Below are 23,045 nucleotides of genomic sequence, written 5' to 3'. Positions count from 1 at the left end.
TACAATTTTATATGTTTGTTTTAACTGGTTTCCAGCTGATGCTAGGAGATTTATCCTCATGTTAAGACCATAGACTTGTTAGCTATAAAAAATGAAAATTTATTAAAAAATTTGTCATATTGCTGTGAGCCAGAAGATTTATTCCTTGGTTACTAAGAGTATCACTCAAATACACAAGACTCATTCATGGTGGAGATGGAGGAGCTACTACAGCATTCATTTGGGTTCAAAGTATCCAGATAACGGCAAGCCGTTACCTTTGTGTGCTAATCATGTGGATTGAGGTGGAGGACCAGCTTACGAATGGCCATTTGTCGCAATCACTAGTTGTATGAGGGGTTAACTAGGAGAATTAATGTTGATTTCTCTCTTCTGGAAAAGCAGCCAGTTCCAACAGGGATCCTGCAGGATGCTCCAGGAGATCCTATAGTAGTGTATGCATGATGGTGGTGACAGTGCCAATGAAATGACCATGGATGAGATGGGCCTTCAATAGAAGGCTTATAACAAGGTTTTCATCACCCAGAAAGAGAAAAGTGTACCAGAGTTTGATGTAACCAAGGTTATTATAACTTTGCACTGCATTGGAAACCAAAGGAGATCTGAAGCAAATCTCAAATGCTCTTGTGAATTTATCATTCAAAGAATCAGTGGGCACTGAAGTGATTTGGCAAGCAGCATCCTCAAGCAATCTGGATTTCCCACTCGGCATGGATGATAGCCAGTAACCAAGGTTGCTTGTTTCACCAGCACTTGAGCAGTATACAAGGCAGAATAACAGTACCAGTAGGTTCCTTTTCTTTATTATTAATGCTCAGAGAAATCTTAAGGTGATGGGTGCTTGTGTAAAAACTTAAGTTTTTTTTTGCTTCTCGTCACCACCTCGCTCATTCAGTTGGTGGACTAGGTAGCCATCAGGTCATTCAAGGTCTACAATAAGCAGCCTATCATAAAAGGCTTTTTCCAATTTCTCTAATTGATCAGTAAGATGGGTAAGGAATATTAGAAGAGCTTCAGGAGTCAAGATGTGGTTGACTATATGTTTGGGATAAAGTCAAGCCTTCCACTTTGTGCTGCCTGGAGGATGATGTGCCTTGAATATGGCTATGATGTCATGGGATTCCTTTCTACCTAATGCATTTCTGGTATAAGAACATCACAAGGTTGTTGCACAAGCTCGAATTCAACGAGGTAGACAACGAGCACATTGCTGAGCTGGTTGAGAGTCATAGTCGGCCAGTGACCAAAGAGCAAATAATGCCATTTGAGCATGAGCATGCAGTAGAATATAAAAAATCCAGGGGAGAATTGGAAGGACCTTCAAAGGTGTTAGACATCAGAGTCTGTAGCCTCCTCATAAGGTTTGAGTATGCCAATTACTTTCATGAAGAAAGTCAATGTTAACACTTCCAAAAAGGGCACTGCAGCTTCCACTGTCTGGGCAGTCCTTTAGCTAAACAAAACGGTGGAGAAAAAACTTGCCCAGCAGATGATTTCATTTTGCTTCAAACCTCTTTTTGGCCATCTTTTGTCTACAATTTTAGTTTTCTTTGATTTTGTATTAGAAGCCTCTCCTCATGCCCGAAGTTGGTCAGACAGCCCCAGACTGGGACCTGAAGAGAAATCAAATCAATCCTTGCCACCTTTTTGATGTAGTGTTCACAGGTGGTCAATAGCTATGAAAACAAATTATGTTTGTTGGTTTGTAAATATGTTCAATGATTTGATTTTTTTATTGTTTGAGTCAGCCCTTGTTTTAATCATGAACTTTTATCTGCAGGAATAGCTGTGGAAAGGTCTGCCCTTGTGAGGTGATATGTGAGTACAGCTCACTGGATTCAAGTGAGTGGAGGTCTTATGAACTACAGTAGTAGACAGTTGCCGCTATTGGGTGAGACATTGTGTACAGTGTGAAATGAACCTGATTTGTAAGTCGAATTTCCCTATTGTAAGCTTTGGAGGTAATCAGTTCAAAAAGAGAGGAGACTTTGACCTCATCTCATTTGCATGTGGGGAAAAATCATTTTACAGCTTTTTGTGAAAAACTCAATAGAGTGAATATTCCAGAAGTGGTTTGGATGTTTGTTTTTTCATAATTGTTTGTACTCACATAATTTTTGCTTGGGATATCTACATATTCAAGGAAAATGGTATATACAGTAGAAGGTTTAGGATCATCAAGTTGTATATAGAAGGTTGAGGATCATCAAGTTGTATACAGTATATTTATGAATTGTCCCCTGGATTGATTGTAGGTTAGTGCACGTGGTTAGGTAGGGATTGATCTAATAAATTATTGTTTACAGAAACACAGAGGTAACTTGTGCTAGTTGTGGATTGCTTGTAAATTAAACAATTAGAAAATAATTTTAGTTTAAGTAGCAGTTACATGATTTGCTCCCCAAGATTGAGAAGTAACATCATTGCTCTCGCTCCATATCTTCAGTTCAACACTGGTTCTAAGAGAAAAAGAAACCACAACAATGTTTACCCATTCATGTGAAGGACTAAGCACAACAGAAGGGCTTGGGGAAACCAGTGGAAAAATGCTTAGAATGAAATTTAGTCTTAAATTTTGCTGGAGGGGCAGAGACTGGAATGGGAGCTGGGAATTTCTGAACAGCTCTATTAGCATGTTCTCTGCAGTTTTTACATCTCCCAGAATGGCTTGAAACACCTCAGGACTAAGCAGAGAACTCAGAGGATGTGTGAAAATAGAAGCTCCTTTTTGAGATGATGAAACCTGATATGTCAAGAAAGAGCAAAGTTGCTCACAACACTAAGAACAGCATTGGTAAATGCATCAGCTGCTTCACTTGAAATATCACTTATAGCCTTACTGAGGTACCCAAGGAAATCTAAAGCTTCACTAACCTTAGAAACTCCTTAAGAGAAAATGGATTCTTTTAATTCATAAGGGTTTTGCTGCAGAGCTCAAAGAAAGTTCAGCAAAAGATAACACCTCCAAAAGGTGGAACAAAGAGCATTGAAGAGATTCTGCCTCAGAAAAAAGGTCAGACAACCTTCCCTGCATCCAAACCTCTATGTTTCATAAGAGTCTAGAAGAGAAAAAGAAACTAGCATCTTTAACAGGAGAAGGACGATAAGAGGCATAGACCCTGTATCATAAAAAGATAACCTCCGAGATTTCACAAAAGGAGGGATTGTAAAAGAACCATTTCTAGAACTTGCTTTGTATGCTAAAGAACAAGCAGTCACATCAAATCTAGCCATAATCAAATCTGAAAGGGATAATTTCATACCCATGACTGCAAGAGTGGCTCCTTTGGCTGCAAAGGGAGAATGTTGTTCAACAGGAGTGAATTTGGTAAAAAGCTGAGGAAATAATGAAGCTCCTATAGTTAAAAACTTTTAAAGGCTGGAGGTGGAGTCTCAGAATCATTAGTGTCATCATCAAGATCGCCGTGTGTATCTGTGGCAGCAGAAAATAGGACATCAGGCAGTAAATCAGTTGCTAAGTCGTCTGAGCCAGAAAAGACAGGCGGCGAGATAGGAGAGTTATGAGGCAAGGGAGACACCTCAGGCAGGGTAAACAAGGTGACTGCAACACGGTAGAAAGGTGAATGGAAGACGTAGACGTGGGTAGGGTCAGCCAGTCAGCAACAGTAGTGGGCAACTTAGGAGACAGGGGGGATGAGCAGTGATGCCACTGACAACTCAGTCATTGTAAGCTCATGCACTTCTCTACTAGTCAGCAAGGTAATCAGGCTATCAAGCCTACCAACAATGCTGTCATCTGTCTGACTAGCTACAGGAGGACAGGAAATGTTTGTGACACAAGAAGAGCTGCTGATAGATACAGAACAGGATACAGGTGGAATTGAATTACAGACAAATATGACTAGAGCTGAGAGAGAAAAAGAAATATCAGGAGTAGGTAAAGGATTACTGGGAGAAGACAAATAAGGTGAAGAAAACTCAATTGATTCCTGAGAAAATCAGAATCAGGAGAAAGAACAGAAGGAATAAGCAGACTATTGGGGTTTACAGATTTAGTTTTAATGCCAGTTTCGCAGATACAACCATAGGCTTAGACCTTTACGCCTACCAGACCAGCCCTATGAGAGCTGATAGTCAGCTCAGTGGTCTGGTTAAACTATTTTAATAATAATAATAATTTACACCTACCAAAACTATCTTTTGGCAAATGTTTTAAGATGAACAGTTGGTAAAACATGAGAGGCAGGAGTCGGAGAGCATAGAACTTCTTCCCGAGACACCTTTCGGTTCCCTGGTAAGGTAGCATTCCTGTTATTGCAGGGCAGTCCAGAGGAGGGCCTACAGACAGAAGAAGCCACCGACGCCTTACCTCTTGAAGGGAAGCACAAAACATTCAAATCATTATGGGGCCGGATTCATGGTCATTCTGATCTTCAATAATCTGGGAAATTTTGCGTAATGAAGCAAAAGCTAATCCCATATCCTGCAGTAAACCATCTACATGCAGATCCTGAGCCAGCTGGGGAGCAACACAAAACAGAGCAGTAGAAGTGGCAGGTGCAAAAATTTTAGGTGGAGGAAGTCATTCAGAGGAGGGAGAGGGAGTCAAAAAAGAGATTTGAATATCATTAGTTTTAAATCCTAAATGAACAAATTGCTTGCCCAATCTATCAGAAACCTTATGTTTGTGATACTTAAGCACACATTTCCTATTTTGTCCATGATAATACTCACTACACCTTTCATCTACCTTGCAAGTCATTCCCTGGAATTCCATACAAAACTTATGCATATCATGACTCAAGGAGTACATCCTATTAGGGCAATTATCTGTTAAGCATAACCTTACAGACCTATCTCTAATACTGCTGGTGGTAGACATCTTATGTGAATCAAAAAACATAATAAATTCAACCACTTTACCATGAAAGTAGCCAAAAGACAAACTTCTGAAATACCACTTGCATTCACAATGCATCAAAAAATTTCTAAATAAAAGGTAAACACTCTGCCCTAAGGGAGGTAGGTGAACTAGATAGCAACTCTCATACAGGATCTCGGCCAATTAGCTTTATTTTTTCACGTTTACCAAACACACATGGGCACAAGTTTTAGTGGCTATCTTAATAGTTGGTAAGTTTCACTGCAAATAACGAGGGTTGCCATTTGTACAGAAACACATTTGGCATTAAGCAAGTGACCTTTTTTGTATTACCCTGAGAGAGAGAGAGAGTCCAACAGCCGGTGCAAAACACAAGACAAATAATACATGGGACCGCACATGGCATAAAGCTTCATTGCAGAACACACAGGAGCAATGAGAAGTCAGCATAGTACAAAGAGAGCCACATTCTTCATTACAGGTTGCTGGTTATAATGAAGCCAGTTAATTACCCACTGTATAGATGTTTCTGAGAACTAGGGTAATACTTTTGACCAAATTACAGTTACCTCATACCTCTGCCTATTAAAAGTACAAATGAAAAACTGGATTAGGACACCCTTTTCTATCTCAGTTTCCTGATTTACAGTGCCCTTTCCAGCTTACCAGGTTAGTTAAGACATTATACTTACAGCTGAAACTATTTTACTAGTAAACAAAGCATATTGGAATTCCTTCCAAACACAGGCTTCATGGGTGTTAGTATAACATATCGTCACTGGTGCATGCACTCTGCATTCAAGTTATTTCATACAACACACAACACAGCATGAATGTTATATATTTACAATTTGTGTATATATAGTATGAATTTTACATCCTAATTATGCTTATACTGTATTGTTAATTTATGTAATATTCATATACATGATACATCAATATTCTTGGCATTTAAAGTACATATATAAAAGAGGTTATAAAAATTATATTTGTAACTTTTTTAATAATAATTTATTATTTTTACACTTCAATATATTGTATAAAATAAATATATTCACTCTTCATTATTTCATCTCAACAATCTTGAAATAAATAAAAGCACTTTTTAATATGAATATTACCTCTAAATTAAGTATTGTAATTCAAATTTTTGGAGAACTTATTTATTGTTTGGGCACAAGTTGACTGCAGCATTAGATACAACCAGTTACGCAACACAAACATCTTCCTTTTCTACTGTGAGACAAAAAATTTAATTCATTGCTAAGATATCAACAAAGGATGGAAAAATGACAAAAGGAAGAAAACGGTAACAAATCCAAATGAATTATTGCTGACTAACTTGTCATTACAATCAACAACTACAGCTCTTACATTAGGAACAGTTCATTCTTGACCAGTACAACCCTTACTTATATTTCTGAACTACAAACAATACTCTGGAAGTTACTTGCCAAAGCTACAAGGTTGTTGCAAAGTGGTATATACACTAATTGCAACTACCCCAACAGTACATGTCTCCTAGGTTTTCCAAATAATCATATTACCCCTGAAAGAGTACTGGAAACACAGTGCTGCAAAGCAGGATCGTAAATACTATGAAGCTAAGTACAACTGAGAGAGAAGTGTTACACTAAAGAGTCTGAAATGGGAATTCTGAATTGCAATGTATGACTTAAATCTCTAAAAAATTACAGTCTGGAAATAGCAGGGTTTTCCAAAGAAACATTCTTTTTGATTATTAATAATAATGAAGTGATAATACGTACATCCCCAAATATAAACGACTTGGCAGTAACCGCGTACATCATACTCTGGCAAATCACCGCAAAAGGAAATTTACCGTAAGTGGCTGTAAAAGTCTAGTGGAAGAGGCAAGCTCTGAGAGAGATAAAATTATTAACTTGTTAGTGTATTAAGGCTAGTGTATGACTGCATCTCAAAAGTGCAAAAATCATCTTGACGTTCTGACTAGAAGTAACGAGACCTGTTCTTGGCACTTTAGACCAAATACAATACAGTATCCTTTAGAAGTTCAACATGCATAAGGTAATCATGGGACTTGGAGTCACAACATGCTACAAAATTCATGGTATGGCATCAATTAGCTTCAGCAAAAGTAATTATCTCTATTCAGTGATATCACTGAAATTCATCGACATACCACAAATCAGTCTCTGATTTACATAATTTTACCTGGCAGGTAAAAAAATAAAAGGTCTTACTAGTTTCCAAAGCCGCCTGGCCATCATAAGTTTTTATAAACTTGTATAATAAACCAAATGCATTTTCTCTGGGATATTGGAAATGGCAAAGCACTTACTTGCATTATTGCAGGACACACTATTCAAAAAGCATAATAAAAATGCTTCTGCTCATAAAATGAGTAAACTAAGCAACATTGGAGCAAATTCATATAATCAACAAGAGTTAAAATAAGTCTCTCTGGCTGTAGAAAGAACTAGGTGTCAAGGGGTAGTGAATATTTCAATGACAAGCCCACTGACAGCTACCCAAGGTTAAGGGGAAAAACTTTGAGATGCGTAATAATAGTATTTCCGATTTGGTATTTCAACGGGAAATTAACACACTATAAATGCCATGGTGATCACAGCAAGGATAAGGGTGATCTTATATTAACTTGTTTGGAACTCTGACTCATGCCAGGGACTTTGTAATCTTGTAAACTAATTACTGTATAGCACTTGACAGTAAAATTATTTACATGATATCATGGAATATGGAGATAACTACTTTTTGGTGGGAACTGAACGATTCATTCATATCATAATTGTATGCATAGTGATTTAACTAACTAGAATGTTTCCACAAAAATTTAGATACCGTATAATTTCAAAATAAAAGCTTGTAGCTAGTCTTACATTTGTCTGTGACAACTGTGAAGCCTTATGTAGTAAAAACTCATATAAAAATATTGCACAATTGGTATCTTTGCACTGTAATGTGATTGTATAGCTTACATAATTATATATATATGTATACAGTATATATATGTATATGAGTAGCAATCTGTACAACCTTTCAGGTTAAATGACAATCCTCATCTAAACATCATAAACTTGACCAGAAAAGGCTGGGGTATGAATTGCATTCAAGTGTTCTTTACCAATAAGTATGGCACTGTCTTCAACAACCCGTTTCATCACTGGAGTGGTCCCATGCGAACTAATCCCATTCAGTTTATTTCCTTGACACAAGGAAGAAACAGGCTCCACAGCTGAACTGCCATTCACAGCTGGCAGAACGCTGATGTCTCTGGCACATGAGGGATTCTGATTAAGATCATTCTTGGCACTAGATTCACTACAAGTTCTCAAATCAGGAAACATATCACTTGATGTTTTAGCAAGAGAAGAGTAACCTACAGGCTGTGAACTACTAAGAGAAGAGCAAACTTTTAAAGACTGAGACACAGAGCTGCCATCTGATGGTGTGTCTGGAAAGTGATTATTGACACTCTTTACATTCACAGAAGTAGGATGGTTTACAAGCCCACTGGAGGAAGAGTCATTACAAGCTCCTGGTGGTTCACCCATTGGGTGGGAAGCCAAGCTGTTGAAGGAGATACTTTTAGTCACACCAGAATGAATGCTTTGAAGGTTATTATAGTTATTATTATTACAACTAGCAAGTACTTGGGGAGGTAGACTATGGTGCATCAGCATGCTGTCACTCACGTCGCTCTCCAGACGCATACGCAGCTCATCGCAAGTTCTTTTGCTTGTAACGAGAGCATCCTGCAATGTGTTGATTGTCAGACGCTGGTCTGCTACCTATTATGAATCCATGGAGATTTATTTTACTATATATCCAACAAAAAATAGAAACTTAGCAATAAATACAATTCAAATTATTAAAATACTGCTATACTAGTTACAATTAAAATTATTAAAATACTACTTTACTAAAATACTACTATACTAGAGTTAAAAAAGCTTAATACTTACTATGCCATGGTACTTTTGTCAAGTCTTACATTACTAAAGCTACTGTATCACAGGAATGAAATATCAAGGCTACTGTACTGAAATGTACTCGGCTTAAACCTACATATATTACATAATAGCACTGATATATATACAGGCTTGTCAACTACATTGGCCCTTTTCTATAAGTGTTTTAGGTAGCCCACTTAAATTAATTTTCAGACAAATTATATTTATTATTAAATAGTTTAAATGTACCAAATATTGTTAGCAATTTTCTCTGACTTGTTTGCTTACTAGAAGATTATGGTCTCACAATGAGATAAAGATCAAGAAAAAAAATCCCACTTATAATTCAGTTTGATATGCTTAATTAACAAAAGTAAAATGAGAATACTGTACAGTAATATGAAAACACTGCATTTAGCATTCAGATTTTTATAATACACAATGCTGTATAGTAAAAATTACCAAGTGCAATGTATTTACTTACTGTACTCCTGTATTCTGAGCAGATAAAAAACCTGTGATGTTCACTATTAAAAATCCAATATATGTATGTTTAAAAACTGAAATTTTGCTTATATCTTTCCTAATTCAGGAACTAAAACATTACTGTACTAGTCAAACTCTAGATTAAAATTATCAAAAAAAAATTTCGGTATTGATTTACGTAAGGCTGAAACAATTTAAAAATTTTTCACTCACAAAACTTTGATAAACAAACAGTCCTACATCTTCTCGCATAATACAACTAAGTGCCTTTAGCGTCCTCATGAAAATAAATATGCAAACAATTGTCATTACTTAACTCCATACGCCACAATCTGAAAATCCAAAGGCTATGACATCAAATGAATTACACTTACAATGCTGATGTGTATTAACATAACTGGGTTCAGTAAACTCCGTCCTTGAATATTAAGTACACATGAGCCCCTCTCCTTAATCAACAACACACTTAAGAAGTGGCCTTTTATCAAAAGCTAATCGAGTATCCAACCCTTACTGAAAGCTCTCAATTACATCTACAGTATCTATTCAATCTGTCAGTTTCAAACTTATATTTGTACAAAACCAATATACAGTGTCATAAAAGGATTTTACTTACCTCTTTCTTCTTTCTATCAAGGTCGCTGGAGACCCTAAGAATATCACTTTGATACTTCTCCAACGTTGCCGATTTTTCATTAAGGATCTTTGTCAGTGAAGCATTTTCGTCCTCCATCTTTTGAAGCATTTCATTTTTGTTCTCAAGCTGTGCAAAGAAAATGAAATATTTTCAGTAAAACTAAAATTTACAAGACTTCACAATAAAATAATAATCCAATGAGAGGAACTTACCTTCAAAAAGATTAAAAAATGTTTGGAGAGAAGAAAACGACTGATGAAGCATTATATAAAAATACAGTAATCTACATTAAAATATGACAATTGTTCTTAAACAATATACAAACCATCGGTCTTTACCTAGGAATATACTTCAGCACAGATGGAGACAGGCTGTTTAACTTTAAACAAGGTGGTTAAGTATGTAGTTGGCTACCGACTATGCATTCACTTTGCTTTTGGCCGTGGAGAGAAAGAAACGTCGCTTTTCCTTCTGTGCTTGCCATTCGACTGATTCACTTGTTTATATTATGTTTTCATGACATATACTATTGTGTTGGTCTTTTTGCTTATACCTGGAGAACAATGTTCTTTTGTGATAGAATACAAATCCAACCCCTTATTTTACCCTTGTGTGTTGCGTACAGTATTCAGTATTCTGATATAACTGGTTTTTATGTTGCCAAGGCAATGAGCTTAAACTAATTTCTCACCTCCGTTTACAACTCTACGACACTACTTTGTCTTTTTGGGGAGTGTTATTCCTTCGTAGTGCAGGTCAGAGAAAGGTGCTTGGTCCCTCTCACCTGTCCCCTTGACCTCTTGGTTACACCAGGAACCGTGAGTCGGACAGAAAGATTCATGATTGGGATGCCATGTCCCAAAGCAGCCCTCCCAAGAAACTTACACTCTGGGTTCAACCCTAGGATGAGGCTGGTCGTATGCTCAAATGTTCAAGAGAAGGTCTGAGGGTTCTGTCAAGGCTTCTTTCTTGCTGAGAGTAGTCTAGGGGTTACGCGACCTGGAAAGGCTCCAGGGTTTTTTCCTCAGGACACAAACACCCCCAATCTTTGGAAAATTTATTTAGAGATCGTGTCGCTGATGTGTCAGTGATCTTGGGAAGAGACCATGGCTGCTTCCTTAGTTCGTAAGTCTGCCCTTGAAGTTTAGGGAGACCAAGGAGGGACCCTCTGGAGGTTTTTTCTTGGGGAACGCTCATGGATTCAGCAGTTTACGATCTCAAGAAATAAACTTAGCTTCCCTGTAGGCTGTTCTTCAGCCATCAAAGCTTTTTTGGATCCCCTAGAGGAAACCAAAGTCGATGGACTTGTCATGATTGCAATTTGCTGAAGGGGTTTTTTTTAGCCTGGTGAATTTTCTCTTGTATGAGCAGGACAATTCAATCAGGTTTCTCGCATCATGCAGGACACTTCCTCAGCCTTTGAATTACCAGAAGAATTCCTCAATACCCAGGAGAGTCCTTTGCCAACCAAACAGATTGACCGGACGTTTGAGTCCGTTGCTAACTGCCTCCCTGCAGAGAGAACTTCCCTTCCACAGGGCAGTGGGAATTGACTGTCATGGCAGCATTCCATGCAGTCCCCAGAATGGATCTTGGTTCCATTACGTGGCCAAGATCACTTCTTTTTCAAGTTCTCATAGTTCAGGAAAAGAGTCACAATCAAGAGACCGATGTTGTCTGGAGGTAGAACCGTCTTCTACTTAGCCCACCAGACAGCTAACCTGTGTGCGAATCTGGTGCCAAGAGGAGAGACACTGTCTTGACTCAGGTTACCAGATTCGTCGGTTACGAGTCGGCAGTGGTTCTTGGGAACGAACCAATGCTAGATTCCACTTTCCTCTGGCTAGTGGTAGAAGTTGACGCCTCAAGTGACAGAGGTAGGATCAGGGATTGATCTCCATGTTTCTCTGCCAGTGGCCAAGCCCTCCAGGTCTTCACTGATTTGAGAGGTCTGCCTTCAGGTCAGACTGTTTCTTCCTCTCTGGTTCCGAGGAAGCCCCAGGCTTCTAATGGCCCCCAAAGATACACCCAGTCTTCTTTTACCCTACCAGAAAGGTGCGTAGCAGCACTCCTTTTAGCCCCCTGTCTGCCCAGGGAAGGGGACAGGGGTATGAGGAAAGGGGAAGGACATTATGGGCAGCATTCTTTTCTGCCTTCTGCTATTGTAGAGGGGGTACCTTACAAGCTGTGAAGCAACACGGCTCTGTACAGGGCAGAAACCTTAGAGTTCCTGCCACCCCTCTCCAATGTGCGGTCCACTTCCAGACTTCAGTTCCCAGCTCATCTTCAACCTCAACCTTGGGAAAAGGTGAAGGCATTGGTGTAGACAGTACAGTGGGTATTCACTAGGATGCATATTTTTAAATAGATATTCATATTTGTCCAGGGACAAGAAACAACTTTTCTAATTTGCCTGGACATGGCAGTCTCATTCAAGTTTGAGAAGCCTGATCTCACACTCGAGCAGAACACTTGGTGTTCGGACATGCTGGTGTTATGGTCTTAGTCTCAGCAGATTTACAGAGGAGTACAGTTATTCCTGTCTTACAGGAACAACCAGCTCAACAATGACAAGTTGTTCTTGTTCACCTGTCGCCCTTGGGGAAGCCGGGCCCTCACAAGTGGCTTCTTCCTCATTTTCTTCAGTGAAGAATGCAGGAGTTCTAGTCTTTGATAAGGGACTCACTATTCCTTTCCATTCTGGAAGGGAACTGGGAATCGGGAATTAGCCTGGTGGCTAGACGACAGGAACTTTGTTGGAGTGTCTTCACACTCCTCCTCCTCCTCCTCCTCCTCTCATGCTCCTGTTCTCAGGCACAGACCTGGAAGAGTTGCTGCTTTCAGTTGAGTGGAACTGGAATGACAAACACCTCCACATCAATATCCTGGGACTCAAGACAGCTTCCTTAGCTCTTCAAGAGGTTCAGGATCTTGGCGAGCTAAGAGTGTCAGTACCCCCATCACCATGAGAGTAACTTTTGTCAACAAAAGGAGGGGGACTGGTTTCCCTTCAACTCTCCATGTTTACAGTGCAGGTGTACAAGTGGGCGGTTGCACAATCGGTAGAGCTATTACCCAGGTACATTATGGGGAACTGGAATGTAATGGCAGATAAGCTCAGTCACCCAGACATTACACAGGATTTTCCAATCTTTAGAAACTCCCAATGATTGATCAACACAACAGAAGCTGTCACTATGCGGTTCCCTCATTCCACTTCCATGGCCGTTGGTAGAAACATCTCCCAACACCATGGGACAATCTGGGACAATCTTGAGGCCTTGGAAGAGGCAAAGGGATCTCTCAATTGCTCTCCCCCTGTCTACAGACATGGGTACCATTGTACGGGGCTCTTCGGAACCCTGTGCTGCGGGAGCAACAGAGGCACGGGTCTCCATGGACACCATGCCTCCAACACTGGTCCTCAGAAGTCACCTTCCCAGACCAGCGAAGAACCTTCCACCGATGCACAAGGCTCCTCGGACTCCCGTGTATTGGTAGCAACTGTTGCATGGGGTACCACAGGTGCAAGGTTCTCCGTGGACACCCATGTCACCAGAGGGGTATGGGGCCCCAGTACAGACACCAATATCGGCCCCAAGAAATCTTTTCCACAAGCTGGTAAAGGTTCTTCTGCTGCTGCAGAGTCCCACGGACTCCTGCGACGCTGGTAAGGTCCCCTGGCCTTCGTATCCAGGACCAACCTAACAAGAGAGAGTGAAGGCCCAGTGCACAGGCGCGGCCCCACCCCACCCAGCACATTCTCACGTGGGAACCGTGCCAGGGTCACAGAAAGGTGATGCAGACCCGTCACATGCAGGCGAGCCTACATAACTGAGTACCCTGTCTGTAATCTTAGATAGATCAATAGATGCAAGTCCTCCCCTCTCTCTAGCAAGGGGAGAGAGGGGCTAACGATAAAACAACCCCCGACGCTCTGGGTTCATCCTAGCCTTTTTCAAAGCAGTGTTGCTACACACATTACTTCGAAAGGTCCAGAAGTCTGACAGCTGAACACAGTTGTTCACATCTTTGATCAACATATCAGAGGCCTGGTCGCCTTCCTTTCCTCTTACATGACAAGGAAGGAGGCCCAGGTGATGCGAACCACCAGTCAGTTCAGAAACTTACTCATAATCCTCCCACCAAGTAAGTAAGTCTTCTTGTGCACAGACTGATGGTTTGTATACTGTGTAGGAACAAATGACAAATTTTTTAAGTAATCTGTATATTTCCTAACTATATAAACCTGAGGTCTTTGCAGTTATATGCCCACCTCAGCCACCCCTCATTCTGCTCCCTGAACCAAAAGGCAAAGTGAATGCATACTGACTGGGTGGGCAGGACTCCCACCCATAGTCAGTAGCCAACTACATATTTAACCACCTTGTTTAAAGTTAAACAGCCGGTCTCCAGCTGTGCTGAAGTACATTCCTGTGTAAAGACCTCAGGTAGGTTCGTATACGTGTAGTTAGGAAAAATGCAAATCACTTTAAGGAAAAATACAAATTACTTTAAAAATCTGTCATATTTTCAAGGTTATCTTATAATGTCTTATGCATTTATGTCAAGAAAGTTGGCACATGAGCTTTAAAGCATTTTGGCAAAGATCTGCAAAACACACAACATCAAATGTCATATCAAAACAACAAACATTCTATCTATGGGAATAATACAGCTAAAAACTAAGTACACTAGCCTTTTGAGTTCCTTTTCGCAAAAAGAGGACTGTCATAAAAGTATTTTGAAGTGTTGAGTTTAGGGATATGCAGGTACTGTAGTACCGTAAATTCCATACAGTTCCTATTACTATAATTATTCAAATTGATAAAGTGCTGTACAGTTGGTCTAACTTATATTTAACATTCCTCTGACTAATTTAATGTTCTTTTGACCACTACAGTATTAAACAATAAATGGAGAATGCAAAAATAATACCAGTTCAGACTACTGCCAAGTAACATGTATCCTAGTTATTCCTGGAACTTTTATATTATTTCTTTGTTTCTGTTTTCAGATTGAGTTCATACTTCAGTACAGGTATTTTAAATATCTCGGCATATCTCTGTGACTTCTTCAAGCTGGCATGATTTTTCTTACTTTTCGAATACCTTGCTAGTTTTTTTTTAAACAAATGATTAAAATATTTATGTAGTTTATGCACTGGCAGATTCCTATGAAGAATGGGCGAGATTTTGAAAAAATTAAACAACCAGTTATCTTTATCAGAATATGATTAAGAAATGGTATTGTGATTTATTTACAAAGACCAATAAATAAAGTACATGTTCAAACAATGTGAACATTTCAATTAAGCTTTAATGCAAGCAAGTCACTGGGCAGTTACTAAAACTACTTCCTGTTGTTTATGAACACAACAGACAAAAGGTGTTTTCCACTTGGTCTTGTAACTTTAATTCTATAAGTGGCTTGAGATTTTTAGCAGTTTCAAAACTGAATCCATTTTGGAGTGCTCAGTAGTTCCCAATTTTGATTACTTCTAATGTGTTGAAGTTTCAAATAAAAAATTAACTTATACTTCCTTCTGCATAAAATTATATTACTTTTATTTTCATGAGGTTGTTCCTAAATAAAAAAAAAAAAAACATAGGTTAGCTAATGTACACTACATTGTGACTCATCACATATTACAGAAAGAAAAATGTTATGATTTATTAAAACATTTTACCAGTATCTTAAACTGCTATGTATTATTTTATGTATAAAACTCCAAGTAATACTGAAAGACTAACCTAGGCATCCTGAATCAAGGTTAACCTTAAAAACTCCCTGTAGAGGGAGTATGAAACACTGCAGTAAAGGTAATGAATAAATCACAAGTGAACCTAGCAGAAAATGCCCAAATCTCAAAAATGGAGAGGACAATTCTAGTGCAAAATATCCCAACAACTATTTTTTATGCAGTATAGATTATCATACAAAAAACCTGTGAGCCAAATGTGTCAGCTTCTCTAAAAAAAAAAAAAAACTGCTAAACAACAGAAAGCATTAACAAGACAAAACTGAAACACAACTGATCTCTGCCAATATTAACTACCCAAACTTGAAACTGAGTTACAGAAGAAAAAATAACAAGAAAAAATTAAACTGAATCTGTAACATAAAATATAACAATAAATGCAAAATGCATGCAAGAATATTTTCAGTAACCTAAATTAAAATCTGATCATTATCATTATCACACCTGTCTACGTAGGTGCTCAGCCTGACCATGAGTTCGACCGACTTCTAACTGCAGGCTAGTCAGCTGGCCAGTAAGGTACTGCATTCGTTCTCCTTTTTGGCCATCTTCTCGTCTAGTGGCATTGAGCTTCTGTTCTAACTGTTGTGGCAAATGACATGATTATATGTGATGATTTGTAATTGAAACAGTCATGGGTGCATCATATAAATCTTACAGTTCAGTTACAGCTTTGATAAAAAGCAGGTTTATCAGGCAAACATAATGCAACAGATGAGTACAGGTGCTTTCAAAGCTAACTTTCACAATTTTAAGCTTACCTTATACAACGTCTCATCCTTCAGCTTCACCTCTTGTCGTGAGGCTGACAGATGACTCTGCAGCTCACGGAGGAGGACACTCTTTTCCGCAAGCTAATTTTAGGTGAGGAAATGGGGGAAGTGGGAGTGGGTTAAGCGCAAAATTCAAGCAGTATTTTTAAACCTTACCACACTTTTTGGATAAATGATAAAAACAACAAACTTGAATAAGGCTGGACAAGATACAATGAAGTCAAATTGAATTCAGTACCTTACTCATTTGACAATAGGGTCACTACCTACAGTACATGCCCAAATAAGGTGCATTTATTAAATCACAATAGTTATTTTAAAGACTGGAAGTACAATACTCTATAGAGCAACACATTTTAGAACCACTCAACAAGATCAAGTGAGTCTTTTGTGGAACAAAGATATCTCTACAATATCCAGTAAATGTATGCCATACTAAAATTACTGTGTGCTGTGAAACTCTTAATACCTATTGTAAAATGGCAAGTCCATAAAATTATCAAGCTGATGCTATTGCAGTTTAAAAGCTAACAGACTATTTTCACTGTACACAATATTATAAATTTGCATGAATACCACCTCTTGCTTTCACTTATGACTAAATGCCTGGGATGGTAGACAAAGTATTTGTTAAAAGCTACAAAGAGACAACAGTTAGGTAATAATCGACGCCTCTCTGACCAGGAAATAGCCAATCTCTTCAATCAAAAATATTCACATTCCTTAACTCTGCATACAAGTCGGTGGTAAATACCATAGAAAAGGTTGGAAAAATGCAATTCAAACAAAAGTATGAAAACTAGACAATATTTAAAATTTCTCATATGTTAATATTAGCTGTACATCTTACTTTCTTTCATTAAGAGCAGCTAACGACTGACTAAATAGCACTTCAGCTGTTATTACTTCCACTGCAGATCATGAATTTCCCATCATCTGAATGACTGAGTAAAGACAAGTCACCTCATCATCATCACTGTCAACGATGGCTTGATGTCACCTTTTCCCTTGCTGAATTTTTGTTTTCTGTGCAGTGATCCTTATTTATGGTGACCATGCACAGAGCAGTAACACGAGTCATTATGTCAGTGTTATGGATCTATGATTTGGTAAGCAATTTATTTTCAACCATATCTAATAGTATGGTCTGGTCTTTTATGATTTTAGCAACTAAATTCTTCAGATAAATGCATATATGAACTGAAATAAATTTTTATTGTTCCTTGTAATCTAGAGGATTAACAAAACCCTACTCTTTCTAGTGTTTGTGATTCCATTTTAAGCATTACTGTCAAAGCTATACTCTACAGACTGCTATTCTGCACTATTGATTCATGGCTGCTTCTTTTTTGTTAGACCCCTTGGTCATGCATGATGTTTCAAGTTCTCCTGCCCAATGACTAATTCCTTATTTCAGTAAAGTCCATGTTGAATGATTCCCATGTCACACTTCTGAGCAAATTTTTGAAAAATAAATTCACCCTCATGTATCCTTATTTCTTTGCCCATGTTAATCTCAAGATCATGGTTGTGTTTGTACCCAAGTAATTTTCTACACCCTCGTTTCTTACTCAATGTATATCAATCTAACCTGCATAATCATGACCACTGGAGCAATCATTTCACACTTTTAAATATATTTAAATAATTATCCATGCCATATCCTTCAGCCTGAATTGATGCTGATCACTAATTATGACTGCAAAGCCCAGAATGACTATATCCTTCCTGAGGCACTGTAGTTGAGCAGATCATAATGTATCTTGAGAGTTATGTTTAATGTCTGAAATGCACATTCTGCTCCTAATGATATGAGCATCTGGTCGCTGCAGGTGCCAGGTTGAAGATCTTGAATGACTCACAAAGTCTGACATAAACCAGGTATCCTAGAGTGGCCTGAAGTTACTTAAGATGTAGTGATATATCCACAAGCTCTCTGGTATGAAAGATCTCTCACCATTCACTTTGAAACCAGTTAATATTACATACATATGCTTGTCACTTCTATATGTCCTGTTTGGGTTGGTGGCTCCGTTGGTAAATGGCCATCTAAACTGGCTCCATCTTACCTAGTATCTTTTCCCTTACCACTGGGTTGATTTCAAACTCAGCTGATCCTGAGACTGTATTGTGAATGTGGATCCATGTGAATTTAGTGTTTTCTTGTCACTGAAGGTGCTGTCTATGGTTCCTATATGAAAACCTGTAATTGGGTACATCTTAACTACCTGAAAGATGTTTCTGCTTAAAGGTAGTCAGGATTGACAGGCTACAGGATACTTGAGTCAGACAAAGCTATTTCAGCCCTTTTAAGCTACCTGAAAAATGTTTCTGTTCAAAGGTAATCAGCATGAACAGGATAGGGGATACTTGAGCCAGACAAGGCCATTTCAGCCCTTTTAAGATTAATTCATATCAAGCCATTTATTCACAGAAAATGAGGCAAACATGGGGACTTTCAGTCTAAAAAGAAAAAAAAAAATTCATGGCCCCAAAACATAACCCTCCTTTCCAAGTACAATACATAATTTTAAAAATTACAAAAGTAGCTATGCAACACAGCTTATCTGCCTAATGAGGCATTTAGGAATAAGTAAAAGTGAGGCGGTTGAAATTTATGTGAATACTTTAAGATTACAGGTAACTTGCAAATACTTTAGAAATTACATTGAAAAAGTTATTGTGTCATGTATGATATACATAAGAAACAACTTCATTCTGTAATTACTGTACATCACAAACTGTTACTAAACAGAATATTCTGACTGATATGTTTTCTTTTTCTTACAAATTAAAAAATCACCCAAACTGTTCTTTTTTCCCTTAAAGATATTCACAAAACTACGGTGCAGTACTTAAATTCTCTCTTGCCTTGCATATATTGTACTGTTCTATAAGTGAAATGTCACCTATACTGACTGACTCTAAAAATATAGTATACAATGTGTTTAAACAAATTCTCAGCACACATACAACTACTATACTTAGAAAGAAGCTGATACGGCATTTCTTACTACTTAGCAATATTTTATTATTTATCTCATAACAAGATATATAATAAATGAATGCAGTACTCTGCCTGTATTTTGTGAATCTTAAACAATGAGAGTATGTACAAGAAGCATACGAGTGAACCAGTTCTTTGGCATGTGATTCCAAAGAGGCCATGCCTTTGAACATTTGAAATTAAAAAAAGTACAGTACCTGATAATTTATTATTAAATTGGCCATGACTGACTCTAAGAGGGCTTCTACAATGGAGTAACACTGCTGTTATGGTCTGAATTCATTTACTTGTAACAGTTCATAACTAGTGACTTTCATCTGCTGCTATCAAATACAATGAAACTATAATATAATCAATAATCGCAAAACCTACCCTAGAGACTCTTGATATGTTAACTAAAATATTCCATCGTCAAAGGCAAGGTATTAATAGAAGCACACAATGGCAAAAATAGCAATACAATAATTATAGGGAAGTACAATTTTAAGGATATAAAAAGCACTGCAAGATAATTGGCAGAGCCAAAAGTCTTTCATTGACTGACCTCATTCTGCAATTTGGAGACTTGTGCTAACAGCTGTGAATTAGAGTAGTATCCATTTGGTGGTGATGCAGCAGACTGCTCAGTCATTGCTCCTTTATCAGTGCTGTCAACCTGAAGAAAAATGTCCATTACTGTAATGTGAAACCTACAGTATGATCAAACAAAGTACAGTAAGCAGTACTGTGTACTGAAATACTGTATGTTAAAAGCATATATATTTTAAATAATCTTCAACCACTTCCTTAGTTTTTCTAACATATGTTACTGTTCATGTGTGCTGTGTACCACCACTGTTATTCAATTGTTACTTTCTTCTTTCTGTTTCTCGTTTTCCTTAAATGGACCCTCTATTATCTGGCCGTTTTCTTTGCAAGTTAATGGCTTTTCACATTTATTCAAAATTAATTTTTAATAATAATAATATGTAATAGGTAACAAAATTCACCAAAAAGAGTAAAAAACAAAATTTTAATGCTCAGTTTAACCAAAAATATTTAACATCTCAGAAAGTAACTCGTCTGAAGCATTAGTGGACATTGTTTATGTGATTCTGAAACTATGCCTGCTTCTTTTCTCTACAAAAATGCTGAACATTTCCATTACTGTCATGCAACATAAATGTAAGAGAACATTTACAGATATTAACTGATTGAATTCTGATATCTTTGACACTATTTTATACTTTTGCAGGCCCACCATCATTTCTTATTTTTTTATATTTTTGTAGACCAAATTAGAATATTCTCAATATACAGACAGTAATTATAAAGTATACTGTACACGCTATAAGTCTTTCTAGAGATAAATTTTAAAAATTGTTTTCTACAATTTGCACTCCTTAAAAATCAGCCTATTTTCTTTCATTACCTCTATTTCTGTTTGTAAACTCTGAAAAGAAGAAATGACTAAGGATAGTAAAAGTTTAATCAAATTACACCCATCAACCTTGTTACTAAGCTGGCCCACAACCAATTGTCAGAAGTAACATAGCATCTAGGTGAACGGTATACTGTGTGAGAGCTAAATACTCGACTGTACAGTAGAGAGCCAAACATATCTGAAAATAATCTACACTTACTTGACATGTTTGTGTCCCTTTGGGCTTTGATTCCTTTTTAGGGTTTCCTAGTTCTCCTTTCACAGTTGTTAATGAAGTCTGGAAAACCATGTTCACACAATAGTAATGTCATCAGCGATAACAACATTGGTGACCTACAGTAACTGAATAAATATCTTTGCAAAACGAAACACCATAGTATATTTCCCACTGTGTAAGAAATCATCTAAATTTCAACCCTGATTCCACGTGGCTAAAAATTAAAAGTACCATTTCATAATGTACACAATATGTACTTTAATGTTTCTTTCATGTCAGATGTAATGTAAAGGCTAAAGAAAAACATAAACTTCCTCTACACAATACAAAGCTCTTGATAATGCTTTAAAATGATATTTTTAAACAGTGAACACAAGAAGAAAAATTACCAAATGCAAACAACCAACATAGTCACTGATGCCGTAAAGCAAAAAAAAAATTGTAACAATTGGTGTTATCTCTGTCATCATCATTTTCACAACCCTCACAAATGATGCCAATGGGAAGATAAAAAATGATCTTATTTCATATGACTTTTCATAAATACTGAAGTTCAATGTGATATGCTTACTTCCTATGCCAGTTTTAGAGTATACTTTTGTACTAAATAGAACTGATGTCATTTATGTGATCTATCAAGGTGCCTTCTTTCCATGCTTATACTAGTTATAATAATGATCATATATTAGTTACTAAACATGCTCTGATATATTTCCTTGCATTAACTTTCTTTGAAACAAAGAGATTCTTGTGTTTAGAAATATTCATGTGCTTTCATATATATCTGTTCATGGGGTAGGTGAGTGATGACCATGTAGCCACATTTTTCTCATAAAAATTAAGACTGAGTAGTCAGGGCCAGCCATACCTTATATAAGTACAACGGAATATAAAACTTTTAAAAAACAATTGTTTGCAAAAAATAAAGAAAAATCTAATATAATCCACTACTCTATTCTTTCACCAATGAATAAATACGGTGCTAAGCAAAATTCAATGGCATGATTAGGGTACTGCATCTTGAAGGCCACAAATGCAGACCAAAAAATGTGGATAGTTATTACGCAACTGTGTACCAAGATAATTTTCTTGATCACTACAAAGTATCTTGATTATGTAGAAAAATCCAGCTAGTGTAAAAAAGAAGTTAACCTTAGACCAGACAGACTGAAACCTATGTCTCAAAGTTCAGAAATTCAAGTACGAACTGTATTCACTACGTATTTCCCCTACAAACTGAAATTTGTGAGTGTTGCCACAATGACTGTCAATAAAAATACATCACACGGAGGACGAGCATAAGTCTAACGTGAGCACTACCTTGGGGCTTAATGAGGACACTTTCTCTTTCAGCTCTCTAATCTCCCTCCTTAGATCTTTAATAACTTCGTTTCTGAGTTGAAGCTGCATCTTCGTTTCATGGTGAGTTTGCTCCTGCCCTTTCAGCTGATCTTTCAGCGTCACAATTTGGTCGTGACGTTCCGCGACCTCAGATGTTAACACTGTGCGCAGCTCCACTTGCATCTACGTTTGTGGAGTTTCATGGATTAGTGTTGTTAATGACAAGTTCGTAACTGGTAGCATCATTCAAAACTGAACAACCTGAACTCGTAAGGTTAGTAATAATTCCTAATGCATTCTATTAATTGGGAGAGTCACAGAGTAAACATTCATATCAATCAGTGTTTTAGAAAATGTGAAGGGCTGCCTACAGTAATAGAAATTACAATGTACATAAATAATCCACTGTCCTTTAATGTTTTTAAAATATTTGCATGCTATACAGTACTAGGGTACAGTACATTAGTAAAAGTGTGGGGGGGTAAAATATAATTTGAATACCTGTACTTTAAGATTACAGGTAACTGTGTAAATACTTTAGAAATTTAACTGCAGGACTCACATTTTTGCCAGGTATGGTATATGTAAGGAACTGTTTAAG

The 23,045-nt window shown here is 37.5% G+C and overlaps 1 protein-coding gene across 50 annotated transcripts in view; it reads right to left on the bottom strand.

Annotated features, from left to right (window-relative positions):
* LOC136848823 (uncharacterized) overlaps positions 1-23,045 on the bottom strand; it is a 141,698-nt gene that overhangs the window by 44,469 nt on the left and 74,184 nt on the right. For 14 of the 50 annotated variants that reach the window (XM_067121507.1, XM_067121546.1, XM_067121510.1 and 11 more), the window contains exons 10-16: positions 22,424-22,627; positions 21,086-21,163; positions 20,008-20,118; positions 16,445-16,537; positions 16,128-16,265; positions 9,902-10,048; positions 8,542-8,637 (exon numbers count right to left, since the gene is read on the bottom strand). In XM_067121507.1, the coding sequence (XP_066977608.1) occupies positions 8,542-8,637; positions 9,902-10,048; positions 16,128-16,265; positions 16,445-16,537; positions 20,008-20,118; positions 21,086-21,163; positions 22,424-22,627 (867 nt within the window). The remainder of the gene's footprint in view (positions 1-8,541; positions 8,638-9,901; positions 10,049-16,127; positions 16,266-16,444; positions 16,538-20,007; positions 20,119-21,085; positions 21,164-22,423; positions 22,628-23,045) is intronic. The other 36 variants (XM_067121521.1, XM_067121525.1, XM_067121527.1 and 33 more) reach the window with 9 other exon arrangements.

This window comes from Macrobrachium rosenbergii, chromosome 19 (genome assembly GCF_040412425.1).
Source record: "Macrobrachium rosenbergii isolate ZJJX-2024 chromosome 19, ASM4041242v1, whole genome shotgun sequence".
NCBI classification, from domain to species: Eukaryota; Metazoa; Arthropoda; class Malacostraca; order Decapoda; family Palaemonidae; genus Macrobrachium; species Macrobrachium rosenbergii.
This window is presented reverse-complemented; position numbering and strand designations above follow the sequence as displayed.